Raw genomic sequence first — 19,792 nt, 5'->3', positions numbered from 1 at the left:
GTCAGCTACTTCTGGCCTGTCCGGCATTAAAATATTTACAGAATGTGAACAAACACAGTTCACATGTAAATCTTAAGTTGTAATAAACTGTAACTAAAAATTTCAGGCCGGCAGATCCCACCTCTGGACCCTCAAGATGTAGAAAGCAATGAATCCTTTAAGCTGACGCGGCAGCCGGCGACAGTGCACAGACGCTGCTGCTAGTGAGACCCCCCCAGGAGAAGTGAGACCCCCCAGCTCTTTTAAAGCCTCTTAGGCACAGCTCCCTGTTGTGAGATTCCTAAAGGGGGGGGGACCCAGCATTAGATCAGACTCAATATCAGCAAACATTCCATGAAACATCCGTCCTATTTATAACACATTTACCTTAAATTAACAGAAACTTCATTAGGATTCCTAATTAGACTCGATCTCCCTGTAGCCTGTATGAACAATGATGTGTGTTTCACGTTTTGAATGAATCTATAAGAAACCTCTTATTCTAGGGCTATGACTTTTTCAATTTCAATGTAAAAATAACCTTGATAACATGCATTTATAAGTTGGCAGTGGAATTATAAGTTGTAGTTTATGAAGCCAGTTGTGTCCAGGACCAGACCTGTATTTTATGTTATTTTTAAAATGATTAGGCACCCGAGTCATATCGTAAAGGAATGTTTTCATCTTTGTGCAGTCACAGAATATGGTTTTTTTTTTTTAACCTTTAATTCATTTAAAGATACTTCACAGTATCACGATACACGAAGATACACGAGAGCTGATGATGTGCTTTGCAGTGATAATGAAAGCTTACATATTTTCCAGTGTATCTTGTTGGCTAGTTCACTCCAGGGTTGCATTGACCTTAGTGGTTAGCAATACTAATATTAAAGGCTTTACTTTCAGTCTGTCTTTATATATGCATTCTGATAAATTAAAATGACAGTCCTTCTCATTCTGTGACTGTACACTCAAATGCACTAATATACCTTTGGGTCATTCTCACAAACTTAACGTTAATGTCAGGAAAAAAAAATCAAATTAAATACAGTGTTTTTTGAGTAGAACAATTGACATCACATTAACTTTTTAGGTATATTAAAACAGTCATTATTGCTCTAGTTTAATGATTATTTTAACATTTTGCTTAAATAAGTAGCCAAAATATTACTGTAACAGTTTTACGATCAAATGAAAAAACTGTTCCAAATCTTTACCCACAATAAACAGTTTGTATGATAAAATGTACATTATTTCCTCTATTAGTTTTGTCATTTCTCAGCTCGTAAATCTTGCCATGGTTTTGATGAAATACTTTTATTACAGAAATAAGTGCTATTATAATAAGACTGATTAACTGTCCCAGAGTTTACATAAGTCTTGTATAATTTGAATCTGTCTTCAACATAATTTGAAAAATTATGTAAGTTACAATAATTCGTTTGTGAGAATAGCCCCCTTCCTTCCAGTCTTGGTCAGATTTGATATCACGCTAATTTTCTGTTTTGTCCACTTAAATACAGCTCATAAAAACAGTTAATTCTTCTCTGTGGCTGTCGGTGTTAGTGCCTCTGCTGGTAGTATTTACAGGAACAGTGTTTACAGCAAAGTCACGCATTTTAATGGGCACACTTTAAACTATATGTTAAACTTTTTAACCCAGGTGAGGTAAATCCTTATAATGACTTAGTCATTATAAGGTGAGTTAAATAATATCAAGCAAGGTCAGTAAGGACTAGAAGAGATACAGATTTTAATCTCAGTGCCATCCATTTTCTATTTCCACTTGACCTAGACAGAGTTGCGGTACATTTCTAAAATACTTCTGAGGCTACATTAGTCAGATTGTAAAAGGACTGGCATCCAGTTAAACTCATTCATAACAGTTTGATTAACACAATTTGAAGAAAACAGCTGATAGATGAGTACTATCATTCAATCCGATTTTCTTAACAACAGAAAAGAAAATCTTTTGTACATGTAAAAGAATTGATCATTTATTAGGTAAAATGGAGTTTAAGGTGCATCAGTGGATATAATTGAAACAGAAAGCCTATGCTTTTTACCCTAAATGTGACTGACCATGGCAGGGCTGTGCGGGCTTGAAAGACACAGCACACTTCAGCCCAAGAGGGGCCTTTTCCAAGAAATCAGGGCCACTTTTCCAGTTTTGTTTGCCTGATGACCTGAAGTCTAAAATGTGGAGATTCCTCCTGCTATGATGTAATGTTTTTTTTATGGCATTGTCAATAATGAGATTGTAAAAATGCATAGCGTAACTTGCATTGGAGTTCCCTTCTTGAGTATTTGAAGAGGGTAATCTTCAGTTTGTATGTTATTGTTGTTTCTATATATATATATATCTTCATTATTATTGGCCTATACTTTGTATTTACACTGTTGTCTGTGTCCCTATGCTGGAGTTATTGCCTAAAGCATCACACATTTCTGATGCATTGTGCTTCTAAGGGGCCTTTCATTTTGAACACACCAGAATGTATACCAGGTAACTCCACTACTGGGCTCCCCTGACAATGCAGAGGGACAGGGAGGATCCTGTGGGCTGGCTGGCAGTATCTCGCAAGGCCTCATGATGACCTCAGCAGTCCCTCCCTCCTCCCTTTGAGGTTTTTTTTTTCTTTTATGTTTTATGCTGCATTATTTGGACAGGCGCTGTAATTACATGTTCAGCATTTTTGAAGTGCTTGTAAAAATAATATTAGAAAGACATTCATATTGACTTATGAAATACTAAATGCAAAGTAACATTGCTGCAGTGCTACATAGATATTAGGGTAACATTTGGTGATGGACTGGCTGCATCTAACCACTCTTTCTGAATTTTCCTGTAGTTACATGTTACCACTGTAAGCACTGCACATGTAACATGTAATATGTCCCTGGGCAGTGTAGATATTTGTAACCCTAGTAGTAATGTTGTGTGATGTCACTTCCACACAGCCCTGTTCAAATGCAGTCTGGAAAAATGATTGGACGCCAACGTAAAGTTGCATAGATTAATCGCGTGGCTATAAATATATTGTATCTTCATGAGACACAGTCATTTTAATTGTAACCCTTTTTTATAATCCAGGCTGACCAGATTAGCATATTTTAACCTTCATGTCAATAAACAATTAATATTATTAAAGCTTGTCATATGTGTGATTTTAGTATCTTGTTCAGTTAGTCTTCAAATGGAGTTTTATTAATTCACTAAGCATTACCACTCTGTTTCTGTATTTTAAAGAGTTATATTGTAGTTATATTGATGGTTGTAATTACCCTTTGTGTTTGGCCTGTGATTGACTGGCATCTTCTCAAGGTGTGCCCGGTGCTTTCTGGGATAGGGCTCAGGTGCTGTGACCCTGCCTTGGGTAAGTGGCAGTGAAAACGGGACACGTGTGTAGATAAGCAAACTGCTATAGGCCTACAGCGGTATAACGCGTCACCCCCCGGCTGGTTGAAAGTGGTAATGGTCACTGTCATTGGTAACACGCTTCTTTCCTGTCACAATATGCTACTTCAGTTACATGTGATTTCTAATGATTTCGTAAGTACATTTACCATGAAATTTTATGTATTTTCCAGGGAATCGAATAATACAAAATTATGCAATATATTTTGTTACAATGAGCAAAGACATAAAATAGTGGACAGGTAAGAAGGCCTAATACTACTTAGTGCTATTTCTGATTTTTAGCTTTAGCATATTCTCCGTTTACTATATGGTCTATCCATATAACTAGCATGGAGCGCCATGTAAATTCTAATTACTAAGAGATCTTTCTTTATTTGCTTGGACTCATCTTTGAAAACAGCCTTTTGCTCAAAATAGCACAGAAGACATGAATAGAAAGATATTCTGCGGGGCTCGGCTAACATTGGGCGGGAGTCTCCATTTCTCACAAACAAGGCACTTAGGCTGAACACCACATGAGGTTTTTGCATGACTGGCACTGGTATTCGTGACAGTGAGACCAGAACCAGAGCCTATTCTTACATTTTGCTTATTTTTACAAACTTAATTTAGACATTTAAACATTATGCCAACTATTTCCAGTAAACATTTAGCCATTTGTCCTCCCTGTCTACAGCGCTTAAAACAAATATGCTTTTGGATTCATAAACCAAAGTAAATTTTATAGTCATCAGTCCTCACAGTAGTAATTATGAATAATAAACTGTGGGCAGTGGTGGCCTGATGGTTAGGGAATCGCGCTTGTAATTGAAAGATTGCTGGTTCAAATCCCCAACCAACAAAGCACCAAGGAGGTACCCTGAGCAAAGTACCACCCCCAAGCACTGCTACCTGGGTGCTGAATTAGCTGCCCCCTGCTATGTCACATATGGGTTAAATGCAGGGGACACATTTCGTTGTGCATTGTGGGGTGTCAAAACTAATTACCTAATTCTAAATTAAACAATGTTGTTCTAAAATGCGGCATTAGGTGCAAATGTTGCCATGCGTCATATAAAAGCTGACAGGTTACATGCCCACAGACAATTATATTAGTTATCTAACGTGGAATTTCCAGTTCGTGGATGTCAATCAGATATGCTAGCGACTAACAGGGAAATTTGGGGGTTGGTGACGGAATTTGTCATTCCAGTCACCGCAAAAAATCACACTGATCCATTCGGACTACTGTGGTGCTGAGGTATCACCAACCACATGGCTGCACTCAAGTTCTCGTCCGTGAGGTGGTTTGTTGTGTGGTGGATGCGGCAACGCGCTGTAATCAGCGCGCGCCCCCTTCACCTCTGGCAGGGGCGCGCTCCCGCTCGCGCGCTCCTCTCTGACGTTTCTCAGTGACTCAGTGCTGCTCCCCGTTCTCCGTGTCTGCAGCAGCTCCCTGGCACCGTCGTCAGCGACACTTTTGGGTGAAAATGTCTAAACTGGAGCAGATTCTCGTCCTCGACCCCCCCAACGACCTCCGATTCAAAGGTAAGGGGACGGCGCTGGCTGTCAGGGATGTCGGCGCGCACACTCCGAGGCCGGGGGACAGTTTCCACTCTGCCTCCGGTTACTTGGGCTGCGCCGCCGCCGCCATTTTGAGAAAGGCGGCGAGGATCGGCGGGCCGCTGCGGGTCCTTCTGGTAGGGAGAACCGCCGCCGGCCTCTTCGGTGTTTAGCCGGTGGTCTTTCTATTAGCCGTCGTCTCGGCCTCGGCTTTCACTGGCCTTCGCTCAGTATCGTACCTCCGTGCCGAACTGGTGTCGGGCTGCTGGTTAGCTATCGGGAGGACTAACCAGGCGATCACTCAGACCAAAAGGAGAACCGACTCTCCCTTAATGCCGCTGTGACGGTGTGAGATGCGACATTAGTCGAACGGACCGTAACCCTAACACGGGCGCCCCAGCCCTCACTCTCCGCCAGCCGCAGTTCCGCGATCATGGATCTTAACCCGCCTGCCCGGCTCGGCTGATCGCGCCGTAGGTGATAGCAGGCCGTCGGCTCGGCGTGGCCGCTCTTCCCGGTGTAATTACTGACCGCCGTGGTCCTGGGTGTTACATTGACCCGAGGAGGCGCCCGCTCTGCTGTGCCTATGTTTCTTATGCGCCTGTGACAGCATCGTAAGTCAGGTAACCATTCGTGGTGAGCTTTTTTTACAGCATCTTTAGCCAGGTAAAAGTTCGCGGTGAGATTTTTTTTTTTTTTTACAGCATCGTAAGCCAGGTAGCCATTCGTGGTGAGCTTTTTTTTGCAGCATCTTTAGCCAGGTAAAAGTTCGTGGTGAGCTCTTTTTTACAGCATCGTAAGCCAGGTAGCCGTTCGTGGTGAGTTTTTTTTGTGTATTGTTCACAGTTCTGCAGGAGTCATTTTTACTTCTGTCTGTTGGAGGAAAGTGACGCGAGGAGCCATAATCCACGGGGCAATACCGATGTTGGGGGCTTGCCTGGTGAAACACGCTCCAGTTACAGTGGCAGTGTCCCGATACTGGGGACTTCTCGGCCTGGCCCGCTCACAGGTCGGTTTGAGTTGTAGTGATCGGCTCACTTTGAGAAGATGCTCAGTGCTGACCTAAGCTCCTAGTGCCGGCATGGCCTGTGCGTACAAGGCCTTCACACCTATTTACCCGGAACAAGTACTTAATTTTATTTTTTACTGGCATGTCTTAAGTTTTTTCTGACTTTGGTCTGTAAAGACTGGTTGCCAGATTTTTGTGATGAGCAATTAAACCTTCTAATTTTCAGCTTTTATTGTAAATATTTTGCTCATGATGTATGCATTGTGTGTCCAGCAGGAGTGCTGTACTTTCCTTTTGCTGCTCAAGAGAGTGCGCTTTAAATTTCCAGGGAAGTCGAGTTGAGCATCTCCTTTCACACCAACCTCACCGAGAGGTGAAGTTGAGTGCACTGAGTGAAGTGATCGGGATGTACTTAGTAAATTGAAAAGGCTGCGATTTAGAATATGTATTATCCAGCATTTCTGACCCAGGGAAAACTCATGACAATTATTTTACAAATTCATGCCAACTTCCTTGTGTGACAATCATGATCACGAATCAGAAGTGGCCCAAGGTGACTGCATATATGCCCACAAACACATGAAACCCAAGGAAGATGATACATTCGTGGTGTGAAAAAAAATATTGATTCCGCTGCTGAGCTGTAAGTAATTCTGCCTTAGTAAGGGTACAAGTAGTATTAGTTTTCTTACTGGAATTGTTTTATTATTATTATTATTATTATTATTAGTTTATTTAACTTACCAATCACTGCTTTTGTGATAATTGTTTTATGCTTGTACTCTGTTCTCATCCTAGCATTAGAATATTGACCAGTTAATACAGATGCTCCTTGCTTTATATGGTTCGACTTATGATATTTTGACTTTACGATTGTGCAGCACTATCGCACAATCAGTAATCACCTTTTAATTCCGATCTGTTCTTGGGCTAGTGATATGCTGTCCGATACTTTCTACTGATAGCAGGCAATGGCAATATCCTGCAACCATGCTTCCAATTTCATGTTATAATGCTGCGTTTTAAATCTATTACACACTGTATATTGAAGTAAAGCTTGACTTTTTAAAATGATTGGAAAGCAAGTTGCAATATTGGTCAGAAAAATCATCATGATTAGATAATTTCCCCAAACCATTCAACCCTACTTTCAGCTATTGTTTGAACTTTTGACTCATTCATGTGTTTTCATCATTATTTTTTCCAAAAGATGACACAGCTCACCCTTACTTTGAACTTCTCACTGCAGAGTCTATAGGTGCTATTTTGAATTTCTTGTTTTTCACGCTTCATTTTACTGTAAGGAATCCATATATGTGTCCTTATGCCTGTGGTATAAAGTTGCTCTGTTCTGGACTGGACCTGATTATGCAAAGTTACTTCTGGCAGCCCTGGATCTGTTGCCTGTGGGAGCCGCACTCACAGAGGATGGAGCTTGCATGAACATTTAGGCTGTGGTAAGATCTTCGTGCAAGAGTGGACGGCCTTCAGCTTCCCTGATACTCAGAGCTTGACAGCTTAAGTTATAGTAGAAACAGTGTTGGTTTTACACACTGTCAGCTTGGAACACATTGCTCATCCAGCTCAACATGCATTTTTAACAAGCTTTTCTGGATTCTGATGGTGGATGGATGAACGTGAACGGCTGAGTTCCAGGTGGATCCTGGGGGCTTTCGAACAGGAGCTTGTCACAGTAGGGGGCTCTCTGTAAGTGAGCCCTCTGTCAAGCTGGGTTTATATACTAGTAAAACTAAATCCTAGGTGTTCAAAGGGGATTCTTAGTCCCCTTTCTTTCTCTTGCAGGCTGTGCAGCCTGGACCTAGTGATCAGTTGAACAGCAGTTTCTGAGAACCAACTTGAGTTAATGACTGTAAATGGGGGAATGTGGTTCCTGAGGATGGTAATTACCCTACGTATTTCTGAGGAAGAAAGACCCACTCTTCAGTCCCCCTTTTTCCATTTTGGTTAGATGCTGAAAATACCTAACTTCTACCCTGGTAATTAATTGATTACATGTAAGATTAAACTCATTTTAAGCTGCTTGATAAAAGTGATGTTCTTGGTTACACTAAGTGGTGTAATGACTTGTTTGGCACCCTGCTAGGTGACAGCCTGCTGCTATCTAAATGATACCATTTTCTGTATTTTTCAATGAGTTATGGTTTTATGTATCAGTACCCTCTGTTTGCTCTCCTTCTAACTATATTGTGTGGTAGGGCTACACACTTCCCCCTTTCCTCCCCTGTCCAACAATAGCACAGGCTATCTTGCTTTCCCATGGAGAACAGGTTGCCTGTCTTCACCTGGAAAACAAGGGAGTTTCTCTGCTCTGCTCTCAGCTTATTCATTGATCTTGGGCGGGGGGAGGAATGTAACAGGCTATGCTTGCTTACATTTTATAGAGTCACATGCATGGAAACACCTTTCTCTCTCTCTCTCTCTCTCTGTCTGTCTGTGTTGTCATATAATAACAGCACTAACAGCCATGTACTGTTTAGTTCTCCTGAGATATGCACACAGGTGCATGTTAAGCATAAGCTGGCACAAACTCGTTTGAGCCAAGATAATGGCTTTGTTGGAAGCAGAGGAACAATGATTTAACTTTCTGAGTACAGTTTAATGGTCTAGTCTTTGAAATAGTTCCTGTTTAAATGAAAGACCTTGAAATAGTAAGCACTAGCTTTCATGGTCAAAAAGAGTCTCATTGTAATTTTGAAAAACTTTTTTGAAGTACCAAATCCTTAGTCTGAGACTGTTTCTTATGAAAGCCAGTTGGAAGTGTGCCCGTCATTGTATGAACTAAAGTCAAGTCGGATAGGTTAAGTTGGATTCTACTTCGTTGCTCTATTAACTTTAACAGCTGACAGGTTCAAAGAACACAGACAATCTGCTGTGGCCTCAGAGAGGGGAGATTTATAGCAGAAATAAGGGTAAGTAGGTGAGTGGACGTGGGCTGGTGATGCTCCCTGTTCCAGTGGAGAGAGATGCTCATGGGAAGGAGATAAGATACTGGACTTCCAGCTTCAGAGGCAGCTGTGTTTAGACCTGGGAGGGTAAATAAGGGCACCATTAAGGAGTGCTGGCAAAGCGCTTGAGTGTTTTTTTTTTTATATACAGGTCTCATATTCAAGTCTTTGTTGAATCTGACATACTGATGTTGTAAAATATAAACTATATCTTGTGACGCATGACATTGGGACTGGAATTTCTCGTGTTGGGATGTTTAGTAAGAACTTGTAAACATTTTTCTTGTTTACAAGAAAGTCATTGCCCAAACTGATCCTCACAATACTGAGGCTAGTGCAGAATCACACTGGATTTTTTCAATGTGGACTTAAGTGAATTCTGAACATTTGGTACTCAGACTGCCATGCTTGTTTCTAAACAGATTTTTATTATCTGTCAAATAGAAAATATCTAACTGGACCAACCAGTCTTGCCTGTTAATACTGTTAAGGCTAGAACTGCACAATTAATTCTAAAAAATGCAATTCACACTTCTATGCGATCTCATTTCTAAATTACAACGGTTCTTTTACACTGTGTTACATGAGCCGAATGAAAACAAGTGCTCCTAGTCTCAAGCATCCCATAATTCTGCATTCTCTTTACAGGCTGCTTTTTCACTGCACCAGGTACCTTACTTTGGGTACTTCAAGGTTGTTTTCTACTGGCGTTAAAAACTGGTACTGGCCCTGAATGACATCACAACCAGTGGTTGGGATTATTTTGTACTAAATTTGAAAAATGGCTTTAGTATATTATAAAGTGGTACGATGTGCGATATTAATACCAACATTGCATGTTGTGCATATGCAATTCTTACTTTACTAGTCAGCTAGATTATGGTCAGACTTTTTTCTTACCTTCAATTCTGTATGGACATTATAGTGCAAGGGGTTTAGCTTATGTGGAAACATTTTTACTCTGTCATGGGGGGAAAAAATAACTTAGTTTTGGAGTTGTCATTATTCCTTTTATAGATTATCTAATATGTTTAAAAATAAGTTTAAAGTTTACCTCTGCTGCTTTTTCATGAGTGCTGCATGCATTCTCTGAAACAATCATAATCATTTTCATACTTGCTGTTTAAATCACTCCTAGACGGGTTTGTGAGAAATTTATGTTGAACTCCTTTTTTTGTTGAATAAATACCACAATATTTATTACAACAAAATCACATTGCAATACTTGGAAATTTTCCAATACTGTACGTGCTGTCCTTTGATCTGATCTTGAGTACTAAAGATTGAGTTACTACTGGTAATTGATGGGTCAGTTTTCAAAGTACACATGACGTATTAAGAACGAGGAGAATGTAGAGTGATGATGTGCAGGCAGTAGGGTGTGAAGATCCATAAAACCATTGCAATAAATCCATTAGTAAGGTGGCAATTCAGCTGCATAGATCTATAAGGTCAGGATTGATTTTTGGGGGCTTAGCGGGCTAAGCTGCTTTGGCTGTGATTGGAAGTTTGGCAGTTCATGCCTGGCTTCCCCAGAATAGTCACATCCGTGAGGAAACCCCTTAACCCCCAGCTCCATGGCACTGTTACAAGTGGCTGGCCAACTTGTTCTCACCTACATGTGTGTCTGTGTGTCATGGAGAGCGAGATGGGTTTGGCGAGAAGAGGATTTCTCCAAAGGGATCAATAAAGCGTCTTTCATTATTATTATTCTTCTTCTTCTTATTATTATTATTATTATTTTACATTACATATTGTGTTTATGGAGATGGACCTAACAATATGTAGAGATGCACTGTGACAGAAGTAGAAACCATTTCGGGTTCGTTAAGTGTGTCGATGTGTGAATGCACAGTAGGGGTGGGAGACCTGACAATTTTATATTGTCATTCCACTAATAAGCGCCATCAAGCTCACCAAGTTTCAACACAGACAACCCTTGCTATCAAGTTCAGCGACACTTGCTATCAGGGATTTTAGACAAAAAATATCAGTATCAGTCAAAATTTCCACATCGGTGTACAGGCAGTTCCCGGGATAAGAATGTTCCACTTAAGGACAACTTAAGAAATCACTTAAGGCTTTATTGCAGTCCAATTAACATATTGGTAAAGTGCAGTACAGTAGTCACTTTTATTGCTGTATAATAATTATTGTTTTGTATTATTATTTTTCCAACTTGCCTACAAATTCAACCTACGTACAGATTTAGGGAGCGGATCTCATTTGTAACCTGGGCACTACGTGAAAGCCGGGAGTTCTGTGATTCTCCTTTCTTTATATTTTATTAATTGTTTGTAATTAACAGAGGTGGTCAAATCAAGTCTGACTAAAGTTTCAGTTTTTATGACTTGATTTGCAGATTTATGAAACAGACTTGACTTGAGTTCGACTTCTTGAGCAAAGGCCGTAAACCCCAGTTCCCTCGATAAAGCGGGCAGCTTGCTCTCACTTACTATAATATGCCAGATACAGAAAAGAAAGCAAACTATGAATAATATAACACAGAATATGACTTATAAGCAGTGTGCTTTGATGGAGATACTTATTTTGGGGTGTTTAATGCACATTTAATTACTCACAAGCACTTGGTTACACAATATCACTATTAATGATGTCAGGTTTGGCGCCTTGTGATTTCTGTATGTCAAAAGTTTTGTGAGTTATTGTTTTTAAACACAATCAAGGCATTGTGTGACAATCACGTCCCAAAGGTTACATTGTCAATGAAATGGTGTTTGCTAGGTTGCATTTAGCATATCTGATTTAGAGCCTAGCTAGCCACTGTATAAACACATATTTATTTAGTATTTGCTAGTTTAACTTTAATACCATAGATCAAATATATTTAACCCAGTAATATCATCAAAATTTACTTGACCGGATATAGTCATGGGCTCAAATGCAGTACCGTGGCAAATCCTATTTACTAGGCTAAGGGCAAATACAGGTTATGGCAGAACAGGGTAGCGCCCTGAGGAATGGATTGTGACTGTTTGCAAAGTGTATTCTTGGCTGTTTTCTAGTTCTGCCATAGCTGCCAGACAGGCTCCCATTTCATTACTAACAGTGGCTTCGCTCTGCAGCGCCTGGCCCTGTCTGGAGGCGGGTGCCTCTACTGGGCGATGGACCAGCAGGGCTAAAACGGACCGGAGGGGTGCTAAAATGGTAATGGCTGTGGTGAACGCAAGCTGGTGATCTCATATCCCATGGCCATTCTGTCTGCATGCTGTGGGCGTGTGGGCAGCCAGAGCTGTAGCAAGGTGCAGGCTTCTGGACGCCGTTAAACCCCTTCTGGGGTTTCTCTGGCTGTGCTTTTCACCAGATTTGAATGCACAGTTCCAGTGCTATGAGGTTTCCTGGGTACCATTAAAGGGATATTGTCTTCTTGGTGTTGATTTTATAAGTCAGCCTGGTTTCTTGTGAGGTGTCTTTGTGTGTGAGCTTCATAATGGGTTTTGGTTTGGAAAGTTGCTTGATAAAGTTGCTTGATAAAGTTGCTTGATGAGTCCTTGTGTTGATGCAGCGTTGACAGTGAGCTGATGACATGTCTGTTTCATTGTGGGCTTGTCGGTGACAGTGCTCCAGCAGAACCTGCCCTAACGTGTAACTGCCTGCCTGCCTGCGCTGTGCTGCAGGTCCCTTCACAGACGTTGTCACCACGAACCTCAAGCTGCGCAACCCTTCAGACAGACGAGTATGCTTCAAAGTGAAGACGACGGCACCACGCAGGTACTGCGTACGGCCCAACAGCGGCCTCATCGAGCCTGGTGCCACCATCACTATTTCCGGTAAGAGGTCAATCCTGTCTGTGTCTTTAGACTGCAGCTCTGCTTGTCAGACCTGATATTTAGCTGGACGGGTGGAATTGGCCGTGTGCTGAATGCATCTGACATGGTGTTGCTCATAGAAACTTTGGCTGCGTCACTTGATGTATTCTCACTTTTCTTCCACAGTAATGCTTCAGCCATTTGACTATGACCCCAACGAGAAAAGTAAACACAAATTTATGGTACAGACCATTTTTGCACCACCTAATGTTTCAGACATGGAAGCCATGGTAAGCAAAGTCTCTCGTTCTGGTTGTCATCTTGCATATTTACAAGATTAGTTTCACTGTATCACAGTACTCCATGCCCTCATATAAAGGCTTCTTGTGTTAATCTGTTTCTGAAAATTTGTTGGTTGGTGTGATCTACTTTTCGCTGTGTAACATTTGTATTTTAATGGTCTAATCCTTTTGTATCACACTGAGCTCCTGGAATGAGTATTTATGTACACTAGAGGGCAGCATAGGTCCTGCTGAGTTTCCTCTTGGTTGTTTTATTTGTATACGATATAGATGCATCCTGTTGCCACCATGACTTTTGATGATGTCAGTAGAAACTTAATAGTTAACACTCATTTTTCTAGTTGTACTGTATTCTTAACATTTTTGATTAAAAATGAAAAAAATCTACATTTAAAAATCCCAGAGTCAAAGTTGTATTGTGAAAGAGTGAAACCCATGAGCTGGTGACTGACGCGGCTGTGTCCCGCCCTGGCAGTGGAAGGATGCGAAACCCGACGACCTCATGGATTCCAAGCTGAGATGCGTCTTCGAGCTGCCTACAGAAAATGACAAAGCGGTGAGATGGCAGGGACTACGCCCACCAGTCAGCGCCATGCCCGTTTCGTAAGAAGGCTCCCATGAGAGTCCTCAGAGCTTCTGTGCTGAAATGGCCTGCTTGGGTGTCCGGCTGTGCTGCCGTCATGGAGGAACCCCCTCTGTGCTCAGAAAGACCATGGGGGTTGGGGGAGGAGGATGAAGCGAGACCAGTCAGACTGGGCAAATGAGGAGACGAACTGGACATTCAGGATGTTTCAGGCAGGCAGAATGTTAGTAGTGCTGATGCGCTTCCACATGTCAGAACATGACCGATAGTCGCCATCAGGGTTTGCTGAGGAAATTCCTTAATGAACACTTCCAAAATGAGCACTTCCAATGTAATCTTCAAATATCGGCTGAAGGGCTACCCCAGTCTCCGTTACAAGACAAACCCAGCATAAAATACCATAAGCCTGCAAAAGCTACAGAGTAGCATTACCAAACCGAATTGTCCGGCCTGCGCAGTGTTGGGGGTGGCGTGTCTCGGGCCTGGGCTAGTCTGCCACATTTTTGTTGTCGAGTGAGAAGTGAGTCGGTGTTTGAGTGCGGACTGCCCTTCGGTGTGGGGGGCGGCTTTTGGCGCTGGCGGTGCTCCGGGGTGTTGTCGCCGGGGGCCCCGGGTCCACTCCTTCCTGCACAGCGGTGGGGGGCTGGGGTGCCTACTGAGCCAGCTGGTTAGCTGGTTTTCCAGGGGGTGAGTAATCCGCCCCCTGGTCTTATGAATCCCAGCCCCTCTCCCCCCTCATGCAACAACATGCCACACACACATGTAGTATCTCGGGGTGGGTGTATGCCGTGCAGGCTACAGTGGGGAGGGCCATTTACATGGCCTTATTCACTGTGCTGCGCGGCCTTCTGCCTCCCCCTGTTCTAATTGCACTTTAGTCATCACATACCAGTATACACACAGGGCCTTGGGGGGTGGGGGCACTACTCAGAGGCTGGTGGTCTCACTCGCCTCTGCGCTGCTGCCGCCCCTCAATTTTACTCACACCCTATACATTGAGGGTCTTAGTGGGGGGTGATGTGGAGGAGGGCTGTTCACAAACAGTACTCCTCCACGCTTCCCCCGTCAATTTTAAAACGGTTATACTCACCCCCTACACTACATACAGTAACATACATCACCACACGCACACAAGCCCGCACATCTCGCTTACACAATTGAGCACGCATGTACATATACTTGAACGCACTCCTCCACGCACACACAACAATTTTGTATGTTTGTATAGCTGTTACTTTCTTTTTTCTTTATTTTTGCTTGTGTTCATGATTTTATCCATTTCTGCACTTCTTTCAGATGCTGTTGATCTTTTGCCTTTTCTTTTTCTTCCCTCTCCTTTAAAGGTGCTTCAATTGGAGACTGTGTATTGTGTTTTCTGCTTTACTCATATAGTTTTTTAATTTTTTTTTCCTTTTCCTTTTAATCTGTCCCTCCTCTTTGGCCAGCTCAGCCACTGCAATATTTTACATGTGCTAAAAGTGAAATAAATAAAATAAAAAGAAATCGACCAACATGAGAGCACTATACAGAGTTTATAGAGCCCCTCATGGTAAAGCAGTGCATTCAGACCATGATTCTGCTAAAGGTGCCGGACAAGACAAGTTTTTTTTTTTTAATTTTTTTTTAAAAAGGGTTAACAAATGGGCGTGAAGGGAGGCATCCTTGTGACGTGGACTTCTAGCTTAAGTTAACCCAGCTAACTGAGAAATCTGGCTTAGTCAAACACCACCTAGAGCACCCGTACTGTTATTGAGGTTTTAAAGGGTGGGTGATTCCTGGTCAAGCCACCTATGATGCCACACCCAGCTCTGGTTCCCATTCGCTCCCTGTCTCTCCTCCCCTGTTCTGGCTCTTGTGGGCGACTCGCCCCGCGGTGACCTTCGGTCCCGGCACAGGGACTGTCTGCCACCCCGGCCTGCTCCCCCGACGGCCCTCGGCCGCTGGCTCCTGCTCTACCTGGCCAGTGTCTGTAACTGCGATAATACTCAGTGATTCCCAAGTACCGCTGACTCAGAGATGAAGGGCATAAAAATGCAGGTTTGTGCAGGGAGGCAGCCTCAAAGTAGAGTGCTGGGGTAGGGGCTGCCTTTTAAACATCATCTGCTGCTGTATTAGCATTCAGCCTGGGAGGTGGGACCTGTGCAGCTGTGTTCACAGCCAGTGGTCATCACCGTCATCACTCTGCTACCGTATTAGCATTTAGCATGGGAGATGGGACCTGTGCCAATGAGTTCTCAGCCAGTGGCCATCACTGCCATCACTCTGCTACCGTATTAGCATTTAGCATGGGAGATGGGACCTGTGCCGCTGTGTTCTCAGCCAGTGACCATCACTGCCATCACTCTGATAGTGTATTAGCATTTAGCATGGGAGATGGGACCTGTGCCGCTGTGTTCTCAGCCAGTGACCATCACTGCCATCACTCTGATAGTGTATTAGCGATTTAGCCTGGGAGATGGGACCTGTGCCGCTGTGTTCTCAGCCAGTGGCCATCACTGCCATCACTCTGCTACCGTATTAGCATTTAGCATGGGAGATGGGACCTGTGCCGCTGTGTTCTCAGCCAGTGGCCATCACTGCCATCACTCTGCTACCGTATTAGCATTTAGCATGGGAGATGGGACCTGTGCCGCTGTGTTCTCAGCCAGTGGCCATCACTGCCATCACTCTGCTACCGTATTAGCATTTAGCATGGGAGATGGGACCTGTGCCGCTGTGTTCTCAGCCAGTGGCCATCACTGCCATCACTCTGCTGCTGGCTGCTTGTATTTCCCAAACCAGGAAAAAATATAGACCTTGCCATGGAGATCCAGGAACTATTCACTGTTCCTTTTGTGAATATAACCAATCAAACAAGCATGTGAGTGTTCAAGTGGTAGTTAGTATCATTGTGGCTTGCCGTTGTTATTGAAATTTGATTTGGCTTTTCTTGGGAGCATTACTATTAGGTTAAGAGTGTGATTGTGTTCCAAGGGTATATTCAGTCTGTAGGTGTAGTGCCCCCTTGTGTCTGGCAGCTCCTAAGGCAGCTTCTCAGGCTGCAATGCCTGTACATTGCTCTGGCAGTGGCTGTTAACCGGTTGGGTACCTTGGTGACCCCTTGACCGTGTCTGAGTGAATGTGAAAAATGGTGCACTTTGTTGTGCCCCTACGAACCCCCCCCCCCATCACACACACACACACACTGTCAGGGATAGGAGTTCTTCATAACCCCGCTTTATTTTATTGTCTTAAGTGCTTCTCCTCCTATGTCTTCAGAATGACCTTGATGTGAGCAAGGCCGTACCCATCCTTAACGCATCCAAAGATGGCCCAGCTTCTGCAAAAGCCGGCAGCCTCTCGCTGGACGACTCTGAGCTGAAGAAGCTGATGGAGGAATGCAAGCGGCTGCAGTGCGAGGTCGGCAAGCTTGCTGACGAGAACCGGCAGCTGAAGGTGTGTGGTACGGGCTCCTCGGGATGAAGGGTGCCGAGTCCAAGTAGCGCCCCTCGATCAAGCGGTGTGCTAATGGTCTCTCGCCCTTGCAGGACGACGGCTTGCGAATGAGAAAGAGTCCTCGCTCAGAGCTCATGGCGTCCAGCGCGGGGACCCTGATGGGCCGGGAGCACGGCATGGCCTCCAGCTCCCTACCCTCGCTGCTCGTCGTCATCGCTGCCATCTTCATCGGATTCTTCCTAGGGAAGTTCATCTTGTAGACGGGGACGCATGCCCTCCGCCTCCTGTTTTAAGGCCTGGGGAAAAATAATAAAAAGAAAAAGAAAAAAAAAAGTCTTTGTTGACCTGCCATGTCATTGGTAGTGCGGCCCACAGTGACCACGTTTGTGTACAGCATCATAAAGCAGGTCTGGCCTTTAACACGGTTAGTGCCGAGCAGAGGGAGAGGGGGCAGTTTGGGAATGAGAGTGTCTGCCAGGGGTTTTGTAAAATCGTACGTGAGCACGAGGAGGTTCGAGGAGCTGAGTAGAGCCTTGTGAATTAAAGTGCTGTTCTCCTCTGTCGGTTTTAATAGGAGCTGAGCGGAATGCTAAGTGTCTTATACATGTTATTTTAATCCTTTTAAGAAAAGGAAAACCTATCAGCAACAAAGTCATTTTGTTACCTGTTTCTGGAATGTCCTTTTTGTCCGATTCGTAACTCTCCACCTTCTTGGGAATGTTGTTCAGACCCGCGGAGTCTCTCCCTCCCTTGTACGTTAATATTTCTCTTTCCTGCTGACCCCGATGCAGGCTCTGTTTGATATTATTATTATTATTATTATTATTATTATAGTATTTTCTTGGCACAAATTATATATATATATATACTTTGTTGACTGAATTAAGGTCTTCATTCTTACAATTCTATCCCATGGTATTTAACACTGATGGAAAAAATAAAGATAAAATCTTTATCATTGTTTTGAAAACCTTTAAATCCATCTGGTGTTTCTCCCCATGGGAAAATGTTCTGGAAAGTCTGTTGTTTCCATGGGAGTTTGTTTTCTGTTCGTTTCTCATTCCTGAAGTGGTTGAAGGTGTTCAGCATGTTTTTACGGGCCCTCTGGGGGGCAGTGTTTACCATGCACCTGCACCTGTTTCATTAGGTCTCGAGTACAGTGTGGTTACGTGTGTGCAAAAGGGAAAGTTGTCATTTTTCAGCAAGACTTCGGTCCTCTTCAGTTGTTCCTGGTTGAAGGTTGGTTTCCCATCTCTGGAGTGCTTCACTGAAAAGGCTGATTTTGACCCCTTTCATTGCTTTTAAGGCCAGTAGAGGACGCTGACCTGAGGTACTGTCGATTGTAACGTACAATTATAGGTGGTTGGCTTTCATTCAAGGATCTTGAAATGGAAAAGTTTCTCTGGTGTTGCGGGGATGTTTAATGAATGAGCTGACGAGCTGCTGGATGGTGATGCCTTCGCCACGTGATGTCATGCCCCTCCTATGTCATCCATAACATAGAGTGGCACTTGTGCTGCCCCCAGTGCACGGGTACCTGTCCTCAGCACCTTCCAGCCACCTTCCCACCTGGCTTTCCTTGAATGAGTCCCCGGAAGGTTCTAGCCGCATCCATTGCTGCGCTGAGTTGGCACTGGAGGCGGAGCCTTGCTGAAAGCTGTCGATTTAAGCCGATGACCTCAGGTGAGATGTTCGTACACGTTGGGACAGTGCTGTGCTTGTGACATTCACAGACCTGCTCTGTGCATTCAGTGATTCATGCAAGTGTGGATTTCAGTGAACGCCAGTGTGTTTTTGTTATGAAAGGTTTAAGAGGACGCGTTTGTGGACTTCATGTGGTTAATGTATGCATTTTTCCACGTGTTATGCTTCCTTGGGATTCAGTTACAGGATCCTGTGCTTATCAGAACTTCCTCTGGGGCTAAAGTTCAAGCCCAATGGCTGACTCATGCCACACAGTGATGATGTGGGGGAACCGGTGACAAAAAGAATGTGTAAAATATCTATGAAATGTCGGTGTCGCTCCCTTGCTGGAATGAGGACCTTCATCCAGTTTTTTGCAGCCATCAATTAAAAGTGCAGTGGAGTGAATGATATGTTTGCTTGGCCGTGTAGATCCTGCAGATCCCTTTCAGTGAGCTGGGATCTGCTCACATCCTGCTCCCGATACCTTTCCACTACCCCAATTACAATTCAGTTACCCAAAGTCCACTAATCCACACTTTGTCCAGACACCAAAACATGACATGGCTTGTATGCAGTGTTTGCATTCATCTCCTGGTGCGTGTTTCCCAGTGGGGGCAGCCTGATGCTGAATGTGCTGTAAATCTCCCCTTAGCTGCTTCAGTACCATGTGCGTCTCCAACATGCGTGCAGCTGTGGCCTGCAGGGTTTGTTTTTAATAGTAACTCAAACACAGACCACTGTAACACTGGGATGTTGCCTGTAATTCTTGGACAAAGTGTAACGCCACTGTCATACGATAAGCTGTGTTTATGGTTCCAAAATGGTTATCAGAAAGAGCTTGAAAGCGGGTGTCAGATTTTTATGGACATGATACCTATCTTTTTAGTCCGTTTTGACTGTTCCTCTTGTACAAAATCCTTAATTTCACATCGGACTAAAGGAGATCACATACAGCTTCTTGCTTTAACTGTTTTGCGTTGAATGTCTGTAAGGCAAAATAAAGACTTTTTGGCAAGAGTTCCATAAATCTCTGTAATCATTACAGCTGGAACGTGTTTTTATTACGAGTGAAAACCAAATCTCCAGAAATCTGCAGAAC

At 43.4% G+C, this 19,792-nt stretch overlaps 1 protein-coding gene across 4 annotated transcripts in view; it reads left to right on the top strand.

The window, feature by feature from the left end:
- The window catches only part of LOC111851398 (ras-related protein Rab-31-like), a 28,200-nt gene extending 8,490 nt beyond the window's left edge, over positions 1–19,710 (top strand). For 2 of the 4 annotated variants that reach the window (XM_023826298.2, XM_023826297.2), the window contains 5 exons: positions 12,556–12,708; positions 12,874–12,977; positions 13,465–13,545; positions 16,831–17,007; positions 17,100–19,710. In XM_023826298.2, the coding sequence (XP_023682066.1) occupies positions 12,556–12,708; positions 12,874–12,977; positions 13,465–13,545; positions 16,831–17,007; positions 17,100–17,267 (683 nt within the window). In that variant the 3' untranslated portion in view covers positions 17,268–19,710. Of the gene's footprint in view, positions 1–106; positions 3,131–4,731; positions 4,928–12,555; positions 12,709–12,873; positions 12,978–13,464; positions 13,546–16,830; positions 17,008–17,099 lie in introns of those variants that run through there. The other 2 variants (XM_023826299.2, XM_023826300.2) reach the window with 2 other exon arrangements.
- The last annotated feature ends 82 nt before the right edge of the window (positions 19,711–19,792 follow it).

Source organism: Paramormyrops kingsleyae, chromosome 4 (genome assembly GCF_048594095.1).
Source record: "Paramormyrops kingsleyae isolate MSU_618 chromosome 4, PKINGS_0.4, whole genome shotgun sequence".
Classification (NCBI taxonomy): Eukaryota; Metazoa; Chordata; class Actinopteri; order Osteoglossiformes; family Mormyridae; genus Paramormyrops; species Paramormyrops kingsleyae.
Note: the sequence above shows the minus strand (reverse complement) of the source record. Positions and strands in the feature narration are given on the sequence as shown.